The 12,638-nt window shown below is 40.3% G+C and overlaps 1 protein-coding gene across 1 annotated transcript in view; it reads right to left on the bottom strand.

Annotated features, from left to right (window-relative positions):
* The window catches only part of ASPM (assembly factor for spindle microtubules), a 43,736-nt gene that overhangs the window by 20,104 nt on the left and 10,994 nt on the right, over window positions 1–12,638 (bottom strand). Inside the window, exons 9-17 of the mRNA XM_040985778.1 lie at window positions 12,090–12,220; window positions 9,747–9,922; window positions 8,615–8,760; window positions 8,448–8,533; window positions 7,298–7,516; window positions 5,815–6,022; window positions 5,579–5,721; window positions 5,342–5,470; window positions 1,315–1,509 (exon numbers count right to left, since the gene is read on the bottom strand). Of these exons, the coding sequence (XP_040841712.1) occupies window positions 1,315–1,509; window positions 5,342–5,470; window positions 5,579–5,721; window positions 5,815–6,022; window positions 7,298–7,516; window positions 8,448–8,533; window positions 8,615–8,760; window positions 9,747–9,922; window positions 12,090–12,220 (1,433 nt within the window). The remainder of the gene's footprint in view (window positions 1–1,314; window positions 1,510–5,341; window positions 5,471–5,578; window positions 5,722–5,814; window positions 6,023–7,297; window positions 7,517–8,447; window positions 8,534–8,614; window positions 8,761–9,746; window positions 9,923–12,089; window positions 12,221–12,638) is intronic.

Here is a 12,638-nt window from a genome sequence, read left to right on the forward strand (position 1 = left end):
TCCTCTCTGTATGTGACTTTCCAATACAAATAAATGAATCTTTTTAAAAAATCAACAATAAGAAATCATACAACCTAATTTAATTCAAAAAAAATTTTGAATAGATGCCTTAAGCATATCAAAAACTGCTCAACATCACTTGGGATTTGCAAACTGATATAAAGATAAGATACTACCACCTACCTTTCAAAATAGCTAAAACAAAGGTGCTAGCAACACCAAATGCTAGCAAAGATACAGAGTAGCAGAAACTCATCCATTTCTTGAGAGAATGTAAAATGGTGCAGCCATTTGGAAGACAGTTTGGCATTTACTCACAAAGCTACAGTCTTACTGTATAATCTAATAACCACACACTCCCCCAGATCATTGAAAACAATTTCATGCAAAATCCTCTACTCAAATGTTTATATAAGCTTTGTTTATAACTGTCAAAAAATAGGGGAATTTAAATATCCTTTAATAACTGAAAGGATAAAAAGTTCTGACAACTCATACCAAGGAATATTATTTGCTGATAAATGATCAAGCCAGAAAAAGACACGTGTTCATCTTAGAGTAGCATATTACTAAGTAACAAATCGAAGGGGTCAAACTACTTTGATATTCTACAAAAGAAAGTGGAGAAACAGTAAGAGCACTGGTTGCCAGAGAGTATGGGGAGGCATTAGGAATATTACATAATGAAAAAGACTCAACTCACCAAAAAGACTAAAAAATCTCAAGTATGTATATACCTAACAACAGACCTTTAAAACACATACAGCAAAAACTGAACGAGGAAGACATGTCCACGTGTTACTAAGCCACTGTTACCTGTGGCTTAGTAAAAGCATGAGTTGAAAAAAGTAAGTAAGGATGTACAAGAATGGATTATTATCAAACAAGTAGAGCTACCAACATTTATGGAACACTGCAAACAACAGAACACACACTCTTTTTAAGTACACACAGAATAATCATTTGGATTGTGGGTAAGTGAACTTTTTCTGTATAATACCACAAACAAGTACTTTCAGCTTTGTGGGCCAGTTCTATTACAAAGACTCAACTTTGCCAACACAGCTCAATAACACATAAACAAATAGATGTGGCTATATTTTAAAAACAGTAGTTAGGCCAAATATAAACCAAACGCTGGGAAGAAGCACTCACATTTTGGTACGTGCTGGGATCCAGGAACCAATCCCATTCAAATACCAAGCACTGACTGTACTAAAGATATAATTATGGAAAACTTCATTGCATTTTACCTTCCATCTCAAAAAATACAATGAATATTTTTAAGTTCATCATCAGTCAAGGATACTATACCTGAATAACAGATGCTGAATTATTTTGAACCTTTTCCAGTTTTTCTTTCTTCAGTGTTAATAATTTTCGCTGTGCAATCCGTCTCCGCCAGTATTTCTGAATTACCAGTGCTGCATTAACCCTTTTTTTCAATCGTCGTTTTGCTAGAAAACTGATTGTAGCGCATTGAATAATTCTTGCAGCTTTGTCTCTTTCCTTAAGAAGTAAAACATTAGCAATGTGAATCAGACAATCAAAGATCTTAAAAACTATGTTTAGATAATCATCCATAATTAACCAAATTAATCCTAGAATTAAAATATCTGTCAGGCTTCTTATGTTCATCTTTGAAACATAGATAAATTGAGAACGTTAAATAAGCCTGTTGACAGACTTGTAGGTGTTTTTTGCAATGGACAAACGAGTCCCAAGAAATGGTCTAATATAAAAATCATGGAAAAGTATTATCCACCATAGAGCCTCAGTATTGGAGATAGAGGAAATATAATATAAGAAGGTATGTCTTCAGATTCTGGTCCAGTGAATTAATGATTAACTTGCAGTAAACAGGAGTCTGAAAAAATGTTTTACAGTATAAGTATAGTATTACCGTTACAATTTGAACAATACAAAAAATGGGAGGGAACAACAGTTCTTTCTTCAGTGTAGCATCTGTTGTGGTGTTAATCCATTGAGACTCGAGCGACCTGGATACAGTTCAGATTCTGAGATTGGGCTCTCACATGCTCAACACCATGAGATCAAAGAGCAGATGGCTGCCTGGGAACACCGGAGGCCAGTACCTTCCACGTGTCTTACTTCTTTCTGTTACTTCTAACAACTACCTGCCATGAATAACGATATTGCCTATGTCCAGCACCATTCTAAATATTTTCTGAATAATGCACTTAAAACTCACAATGAACTTTGAAAACAAATGAGCGGATATTAACCTCTCTCAGGAAACTGAAGCAGAGATGTCATGGGATTTTTCTTCTCCAAACAAAGCTGGGATTTCAAGGAAGCAGTCTAGTCTGGCAGACCAGACCATGGCGTTAATCCTGTCACTACACTTCCCAAGGCTACATGTAGCTATTCACTTTAACTGGATTACAGGCTGGAATTTGAGTTATTTCCTCCGGTGGAAATCAACTTACAGACTGCTGTCTGGGATAGCAAGTCACACACAGTGATGAGCTACAGAGCCTCAGTAATAATAACAGCCAGCAGATGGCATCTGTGTGCACATGCCCTCAAATTGTTATTTTAACATAACAATGAGAATCAATTTGATTAAAACACGAAGTAATAAATGGTAAGTGCCTTGTATTGGATCATGCCTCTAAAGGTAAAAGACCTGACACTTGTAAAACTGGGCAGTAAGAATTATGTACATCAAGGTGACCAAGCCTTTTAACACCACTGCCAGAACTCCTGAGAAAGCAATGGCCTTTCGATCTGCAGAAAGTCAAGTCAAAATAAAGCCTTATTAGCTAAACAAACAAACAAACAAACAAAAAACAACAATGCTTTACAACACTGAACATTGCAGTTTAGAAGTATATGGCATTGAGGTAGGTTTCCCAGTGGGTGGCAGGGACCCCAAAACTGAAGCCAAAATCTACTGTTTCCCAGCATGGGCAGACAGGAAATTGAAATCAGAAGTGGTACCAAGACATGAATTCTTGGTATATCATAGAATGGGGTTGTCTCAAGTGGCATGTTAACTAAGTATTAGAAAGCACGGTTTCTTAGGTTATACCTGGGCAAACGGCATATTACTGAGGGGTTATAAGGTTAGGAGAGTAGCCTGATTACTAAATAACACAAGGGTGCAAAGACAGAGCAGGAATGGTAACAGGTAGAAGAGACAAAAGGGATTCACCCTGACCCAAGCGACCCCCCCATCCATTAATGTGGAGCATCTCCATAATCCAGCTGGGAAACAGACCTGAGCTAGAAATCAAGTGTCATAATGAAAGAGGCGTATAGATTTTTATCCATCAGTTGGGAGAAAAGCAGATTCTGTACCAAGGTCATGCAGAAGGCCAGGTGGCTGGAGCTGTCTGTGGCCAGTCTTGGAAAGTGTAGTGAAGACAAACAGCTTCCCCACAGGCTCCAGGACGGAACTGGTTCTCTGCCTTGGAAAAGTCATTGCCAAATGGAAGGAATGGGATATGAGCTCAGCACACAAGAAACACTTCCCTTAAGGACTTCAAACTCTCCAATGAAGAGCAATCCCGTATCACTTCCTTACAGTGCCTTCTTCCTTCATAAATAGGCCAAATATGAGGATCTACTTGGTTTTAGAGTTTATGCTGAATTGTTGACAGAAAAACTGTCCAGTGGATGGGCAGGAGTCTTTCTTTGAGAATTCATCAGGTACTTCTGGCTACTTGCTAGTGCTTCCTTGTCATTATAAAATGCTTGAGCCACTCAATGCAGAGTTTATGTAAATTATCAAAATGATAATCAAGCAAAATATAAAACCTGAAAAGTAGCTATCTCCAGATAATGCTTACAGTTTAGTGGCTTGTAATATCCTACCAGGACACATAGCAGTCTGCTGTTCAGTGTTCCAAATAAAAAATGCATGTAGGTGAGGCAGGGGTGGAGGTGCATAGGTGATGGGGTGGCAGAGGGCCAGCCAAGAAGAAAGCCAGGGGTCAGATCAGGTCAATGAAGTTTAAACACAGCTACAGAAATTGCTTTTCATTTAGCCCTTTACAAAGAAAAGTGAGAAATTCTGCACTATTTGAATCAAGAAAACAAACAAAGAAAAAAGGATCTGAGTAGTAAAAACCTGTGGAACTTCTATGGTTAATAATCCATGGCTACATATAGTCTAATACCTACTTCTTATAATTCTCATTCAGTGCTGCAAAAAAAGAGTAAAGTCTGAGAAAGGTCTAAAAGATCCTTTCCTGAAAACTTTTAAAAATTTGGGGTTGACAGGAAGGTGCAGGAGGTCAAGTCACCACTTGCAGGGGCAGCATCCCAATGGACGTTGGTCCCTGCTGACGTGCCTGGGAGAGCGGAGGAAGACGGCCCAAGCCCTCGGGCACTTGTATGCTCACGGGAGTCCCAGAAGAAGTTCTTGGCTCCTAACTCTAGTTATGCCCCACGCTGGATGTTGCTGACAGCTTGGAGAGGGAGCCAGTAGGTGGATGATCTCTCTATCTCCTCTTTTCTTTGTAACTTTGCCTCTCAAATGAATAAATCCTTTTTTAAAAATCAATTCTCCTAGAAGCTTCCAAAAATAAGTATCTTCCAAGAAACAGTTTATTGGCAAACAGAACTGGGCTTGCTAAGTGCAGGACACCCCGCAGCACTTGCTGAGGACAAGCCTCAGGGAGCACAGTTTCTGACGGCTGGTTAGATTTCAACAGGTAGAGGGAGCCGGAGCAGAACTATCCCACTTGGGCTTCACAAACTTAGAAAGCCAGTTAAGTCACACATCTTCCACTGTGCAGACCAAGTGAAAGAATTAAGGGAGGCTGCAAGACAAATAAAATCAAAGATTTCCCAGATATTAGGGAGAAATAACCCTATCTCCTCAACTCAAAATATGTAATACACAATTATTAAATGTACTTCAATAACCTCATGCAACAGGGCCAGCTCTGTGGCACAATGCACTAAGCTGGTGCCTGAGACGCCGCTATCCCCTGGGAGTCCAGGCTCGAGTTTCGGCAGCTCCATGTTTGATCCAACTCCCAATATAAGATGGCTCAAGTGTTTGGGATCCTGCCAGCCACACGGGAGACCCAGATGGAATTCCAGGCTCCTGGCATTGGGCTGGCCGAGCCCCAGGCACTGCAGCCAGTTGTGAAGTAAACCAGCAGTTAGAAGATCTCTCTCTCTTTAACTCTGATTTTCAAATAAATACAAATATATTTCTTGAGCGAAACAGCAATATCTTCAAAAAACCTAAAAAACGATAATAACTTCACACATCAATAATATTTAAAAGTCACATGAGAAATCAATTAACTAAAATCTTACAAGGAACGATGCACACTGTAATATTATCATTTGCAAGGAGTACCTGATAGCGTTTTAGATCTGCTTTTAGTTTATGTTTTCTCCAGGTTGCCTGTATAAGACGAGCAGCTCTTATTTCTTTACGAAGATCTAGAAGTCTTGCACACAGAAATGACAAGTAAGTAATGACCACCTAAGAGAAAACACAAAACATGTCAACCATATTTCAGCAAAGAATATATACATCTTGCTATCTCCTGAGACTCTTGTTATCAAAAGTATTAAGACTCGGATGACTTACCTTCTCATCTGGAATTGTATTTGACATATCTGAATGATGAATCATTGCAGGTATTCCACCAAGGTCTCGAACTGCAGACTTAACTAAATGGAAATTTTTCTTCTCATTTTCCAGGAGCTCTTTGAATAGTTCTGAAGCATTTTCTAGTATGCAGGTGGAAAAACAGATATTAGACTCCTCAAACCAAATATCTGGCATGGCAAAGAACTGGGAAAGTTACACATGAAGGCACTGACCATGACCCAGGGTCTTAGGGGACACATCCAGAGCGCTATCATCAGACTCAGATGATGAGTTTAACGCCACTGAGCCGGTGCGCGTGCACTCCACAGTTTGGGTTGTGCGCTGACAGATGGCGTCAAAAGGCACGTAGCAAGGGTGGTAGTGGTGGATCAGGTAGCACAGGACACGGCCATCTGAGAAAGCCACTGTGAAATTCTCCACCTGAGTGGAAATGCCAGAAAAATATTGACTGCATTTAGGTAGTAAGACATTTAGCAATTTTGTAGTCCTTTATTTCCTTTTAATAGTTAAAATTATTATAATAATATAGTTACAACCAAATTCTCAATTATACTGATCACTCCAAAAGCCAGATATGATTATGTTGATAACTATAAATTTATGCTGTCAGTATGATACTAATTATTGTGTGTTGAAGAGTATCCCTCAAAACTTCTTGTGTTACCTAGAACTTCATAATGAGAATTTGAGTCATTAAAGTTATAATTAATTACATGAAGTCACACGGGTATAAAGTGCACTCAACTATGATTTTTGAGTGACAAGAGAAGCAGACATAGAAAAAACTGCATGTGATGACAAAGGCAGACTAAAGAAGCATACCTACAAGGCAAAGAATGCCAAGGATTGCTGAAAATGCCAGTTTCAGAAAAAGACATAGGAAATGGAGTTCCACCCTCCCCTGTGAGTATTTAGTAAGAGCATGACTTCGCTAACACTTTGATTTCAGACTTCCATTCTCTGGAATAGTGACACAAAACATTTCTATTATTTTATTTGACCTAGTATTTGTACATTTTTAGGGAATATAATAAAAAAAATTCAATACACTCACATAATTTAGGATGACCAAATCAGGTAAATTAGCAATTCAACCTCCTCAAACACTTACTATTTTTATGCACAGGAAACCTATTAACCATTCAGGATATTATGAAATACATAACAAAGTGATGTATACTGCAGTTAGCCTAATACACTATAGAGCCCACTAGAAATAAACACTGGACAATAGGCCCCAACACATTTTTATTTTAAGCCATTCAGTCTGTAGTAATTCTTACAGCAGTCTTCAGAAATCACAGCAAATATGGCTGACTCTTATTATTTGTGATCAGTGAAATAATGAATATCAAACTCATCAACACAGTATAGGATTAAGCTTCAGGGACGTGCTGGTCAAAACATTTTCATCCGCCAATCAATACATAACCTTGTTTTAGGTATCACAATCTTAGGACATTAGACAGTGCTACAGTAATACACTTGAGGGACATTTTAAACTGGGAAATGAACAAAAAAGACACAAAAATGCAAAACACAGGGTAGTAAGTAGACCTTGAAAAGGACACTGGTGAACACAAAGGCAGAGAGCAGCTTCCTGCATCAAACTGGGCCAAGTGTCCTGGTGTTTCTTTAGCTCTGTTACTCCACTGAAAAAAGACATTAGGTTAAAATAAACACAAAAAAATTCACCTTTTTATTATAGAAGGCACAAACAGCATTCACCCAATCCATCAATAACCTAATGCTCTCACTATGCTGCCCACCAGCATCACTTTTCCTTTTGTCTTTTTTGTTTATATTAGCATCAGAATGGCATGATAGAGCAGACATTGCGTTCTTTATACAGCGCGTTTGTTTTAGAAAGTTAATTTCATCCTTCAATTGATCCGAATTTAGAGAAATATCCACCTGAAATACACACACAAAGATAAAACATGTGTTTTTTTTAGTCTTCTATGTATTGATTTTTAATGCTCCTTCTAAAATAACTTCATACCCATAAATCTAGCTTAAAAATCATAAACCCGTATGCTTGATAAAAACAAAGGTAAAATTCCTCACATATTACACATAAAGTGAATTCAACAACACCAATAAATGCACACATGATAATCAAAGCGCATCTAGGCCGAGGATGTAGAAAATGGGGCAACAAATGCAAATCAACACACCAAATACTTCACACAAGCAGGATGAAGGATAAGCATTATTAAAACAATCTTACTGAAAACATGCAGTAAAATGCTTCATTTATTTAATAACGTACATATATAAGTTGCACAAAACTACAAATATTCACAGCTAACTCAATGGAGATATATTTCTTCCAAGATATTAAGATTATTAACATTGTATTATGTGATACAGTGATAAAAATGTATTTTTAACCCACAGAAACAAATTTCTGTTTTCTACTTAGAGAAAGCATTGAAGAGAGAAATTAATCTAGTAAGAAAGTTTTAAAAATCTAAGGAAATATATAGAACATATGTTTTACCATGAAAATTCCATTTTTCTCAAAAGACAAGCATAATCCATAGAAGCACTAGAGTGCTCAATACTTAAAACATGGGATATATAGCAAGGCAAGCCTCGGCTCCAGTCCCAACACCACTTCTAATCAATGACATAAGCTTCAACTTCAGTTTCTGCTCTGAGAGAAAGATCTAACACCAACTTTGTCAGTGGATAATAAAGATTAAACTTGTATCCGTGCATGGGAATTATCACTCCTCCAGGGAGAGAATAAACCCTAGTACTCTTTCTTTGATTCAAATTGCTTTCGTATGTCAATACTCAAAATTGCTAAAAACTACAAAATGTACTAGATATACAGTACCTGAAAGGCAAACGCTATTTTCCAAAGCAAGGCAAGAGTTTTTTCTCTGTGCCTATCCACAATATCCTTGGATAGTATTGTATTTCCTACAAATGAAAAGGTATTAATTAGCACAACTTATATGCACATAAATGCTAAGTGAAGAGGTCATTTTTATGTGTCTTTACCATGTTCATCACTTAGTTGAATTCCTTGTGATTTAAGAACTTGAAGAGCAATGTCAACATTGTGTATCTTTTGAAGACGACTGATTGCTGGAATTCTGAGTTTTTTTGAAAGTTCCCAGTTTTTTGTGAGAAGTTCCATGGTTCGCCTAGGAGTAAGGATATTTTAAATGAAACTGTTATGTGAAATTTACTAGTAAATCTGGGTCCAGTGTCGTGGCCTAGCAGCTAAAGTCCTCGCCTTGAATGCGCTGGGATCCCATATGGGCGCTGGTTCTAATCCTGGCAGCTCCACTTCCCAGCCAGCTCCCTGCTTGTGGCCTGGGAAAGCAGTCGAGGACAGCCCAAAGCCTTGGGACCCTGCACCCGTGTGGGATGCCCAGAAGAAGTTTCTGGATCCTGGCTTCGGATTGGCATAGCATCAGCTGTTGCGCTCACTTGGGGAGTGAATCAACGGATGGAAGATCTTCCTCTCTGTCTCTCCTCCTCTCTGTATATCTGACTTTCCAATAAATAAATAAATCTTAAAAAAAACCAAACTGGTAAATCTGAGGCTTAACAACTAAACTTCACAGAGAAAAATTCCATCTTACCATTAAAGAAGCCCTTTTCCTTGACTCTAATAAAAGTGCTTCCTTTAGAAGGACATAAGACACAATGGGGAGTGCCCCAGAAACAAGGCAGATTTCTTCAAGTCCAATATCCTAAAGAGGCAACCACAGCAAACCCAAGGCCATTCCTTCAAAGCACAAATCGGGAACCCATCATTCTTACTTGCCCAATCTTAGGAATTCCAGTGTGTAACTAAGGAAGTACTATGTAAGTTGAAGAAAATATCATGAGTTAATGTGCAAATTACACTGTATAAACTTGGGCAAGTCATTCTACCTAAGTATTCAAATTATGTTCCTCATGTATAAAGTAAGGCTAATGCTATGGTCTCAAATGATGTAGAAGCCACTGTCAACACAGGGGTACTGTTTAAGCACTTGATAGCTCAGTTTAATTCTCTTCTCAACTTATATTCTGCGGTTGGCAACTTTTACTGAACTTTAGTCATATGTCAACAGGGGTAAAAAGTATTTTCTAGAACATTTTAGATTATTCTGCTAAGCAAAATCATTCTGATACTTACACAAGGCGCACTCCACATTGCAAGTCTACGGCAAGATTTGTCACAGCAAAATCAAATTCATCAAATGGCGTCTGAACATGACTAACAGGTAATCCCAATAAGCTAAGGTGGCGGGAAAGATCACCTTCTCCACTTAGGAAATCTCTTGAAAATGCCAGAAGAATTTCTTTACTAGCCTATAAAGACATACATATTAGGTATTATATTTCAGCATATCATTTTTTATGATTAAAAAAAACTTCTAAATCATTTTGCTATACACAAAGAAATAAAATTAAATAGTTTTACAAAAAGATTGCCAGATTAATACCATACGGTAATAACACAAATATAATTTAATTTCAAGCCTTTTTAAAAATAGTAAATAATTAATGTGTAGCAGCCTCCCGGTGGCTGGTGGGTCTCAGGACGGGGCATCTCATGCCTGGATCCCGGACAGCCGCCATGTGCACATGGTGAGCTGTTCCCTGGGCCTGCTGGGTTCTGGGGGTTGCTTCCTTCGGGGTGAGTAGACCGAGGGGGGAGGCCTCCAGGACTGGGCAGGTCCGGGACCCACCCGCTGCCTTCATTGGGCAGTGAATGGGATTTGGGAGGGGTGCGACCTTGGGTCTGGGAATTTAAACCTCCAGTACCCTCCCGGCAGCTGGTGGGTCTCAGGACGGGGTGTCTCATGCCTGGATCCCGGACAGCCACCATGTGCACATGGTGAGCCGTTTCCGGCGCGGCCAGTGTGCCATTTGGTGCCAGGCTCCGCCTGCTGGCCGCCCAGCCGGGGAGCTCTGGGGATTTGGTTCTTTGAGTCACTGCTTAATTAGCTCCAGGTTGAACCCATTGTGCTTCTTGGACCTGAAACAGGCAGTAACTCTTCCTTTGTAAAACTTGTAATCACTAATAATGATGAGCACCAAATACCAGTCCATGCAGAAGCTATGGCTTGGCGCTTGTCCTGCAACAGTAGCTCCGACAGCTGGCTAATGTGTCAACTGGTAATGGAACAGAGTAGATCAGGCATGACTGAGCAAACCTTAGCCCACAAGTAAAACTAGAAACCAGGAGGGAGCAAAGGTCATGCCGAGCTAGGCTCTTGTACCTACTGGTCTGCGGGAGCCAGGGACGCTAAGCCACAGTGTCTAAGGCAGAGTTCGGGACAGGGGAGGGGCTGTGCCAAGCTGAGTCAGAGCATCCACTGGCAGGCAAGTGATCTATGGCTGGGAACAGACGCGGTTGGGGAGCAAAGGGGACAACCCTAGCTGGGCTGAGGTTCCCACCAAGAGGCGCGTGGCCTGGAAGGGGGGCTGCGTTCTGATCTGGAAGCAGTTGTAGTCTCCCCTGGCACAAGTGTGGGCTGGGATTGGATGCACCGAACCGGGCCGGACCCCAACACCCCCTGGTGTCCTGGAGGACCAGGGCAGATTTGGGATGGACTAGGCAAGGTCTCAAATCCCTACTGAGCCATGTGTGAGCCATACGTGGGTATGGACAAACCATGGCTGGGCTGGAACATCCAACAGCAAGAACCAGATTGGGTGGAAGGCCAGTCAGGAAAATCCACAGCTCCTGCTATGACAGGAGGTGGACTGAGTAGGGTTGGCTCATGGACCCACTGGTAAGCGTGAAACCTGGCATTGGGAGAGGTTTTGATGGAGGAGCCTGGGCAACTCCTCTGGCAGGACACAGACCCGGCAGGTAAGCGCAAGAAACATGATAGGAAACAGCCCAGAAAAGGCCATGGAAAGCTACACACTGGCATACAATTGGCAGATGTGGGGGCAAGACCAGGCTGAATCTGTCCATGTCATTCACTGGCAAATCCAGGCACCAGTGTGGGTCGACCCAGGTTCGGTCGCAACAAAGACTAGTGCACAATATGGAATGCCAAGGTGAGGTTGCCTGTACCGGAAGGGACCGCAGCACCCAACCAGCCTGAGAACAAGAAAGGAAGTGGGCAGAGCCGGCAGGGGAATAAGGGAGGGTTCCTTTGCAGGACAGCTACTTCCGCAGGAGAGCATAGGCTGGGATGGGGGCAGACCAGATCGATGCTCTTGTAAAACCCATGTCTCAAAATTTGGAGCTCAACTTCAACTGAGGTTCAAAAATTATCTGCCATGGAAGGGAGAGCCAATTAATATGTAACTCGCTGCCTTATGAAAGGAAGGAGTCCTGGCACTGAAACAAGCAATCCCAGCAATGACATTGTCAAGCTGGGTGAAGACTCACTAGATGGTATTGTTTTACTCCACAGTACTCGTCTTTAAAAAATGACTTTTTTTCTAAAGAGAGAACATGTCAGAACGAATGAGTCTTAAACAGGAAAATGATATGAAGCATAAATGAAAACTTTACCTTGAATTCAGCGTCTTTACAGAAGAGACAGGGGTCATGATCAATAAGTCTGGAAAGTTTTGCATAATCAAGGAAACAGACCAACAATAGCAATTTCTTCAGTGTAAACTTGGACAAAGCTTCTTCATGATCTGAAATAAATTATAAGAAAAGCATTGTAAGTTAATGCATAGCAGGCAAGTTCACTTAAAAATATGCTAATAATAATAATATGCAAGTACAAACTAGCAGCAAGCAAAAATAAGGCAGTTTGTGTCATTCTTAGTGGGGATCTTATAATCCCACGTAATCGTAATAACGAAGGACCAGTTATTACTCTACATATCCAATTCATGAACAAGCAAATAGGCACAGAAACAGCAAGAGATTTGATTGATCTCACTCAACAAAGGTTTACTGAACACCTACTATAGACAGGCACCATCCTAGATGCTAGATCCTCTGCTACAAATTATAACAAGACCTCCTCCAGTGGACTGACACAGTGTAGTCTGAGGGAGCAGGTGGGCAGAGATAGCAAACAGATAAGAATTATAAACAATGATACAG

This window comes from Ochotona curzoniae, unplaced genomic scaffold (genome assembly GCF_017591425.1).
Source record: "Ochotona curzoniae isolate NIBS_2020 unplaced genomic scaffold, NIBS_Ocur_1.0 contig_430, whole genome shotgun sequence".
Lineage (NCBI taxonomy): Eukaryota > Metazoa > Chordata > Mammalia > Lagomorpha > Ochotonidae > Ochotona > Ochotona curzoniae.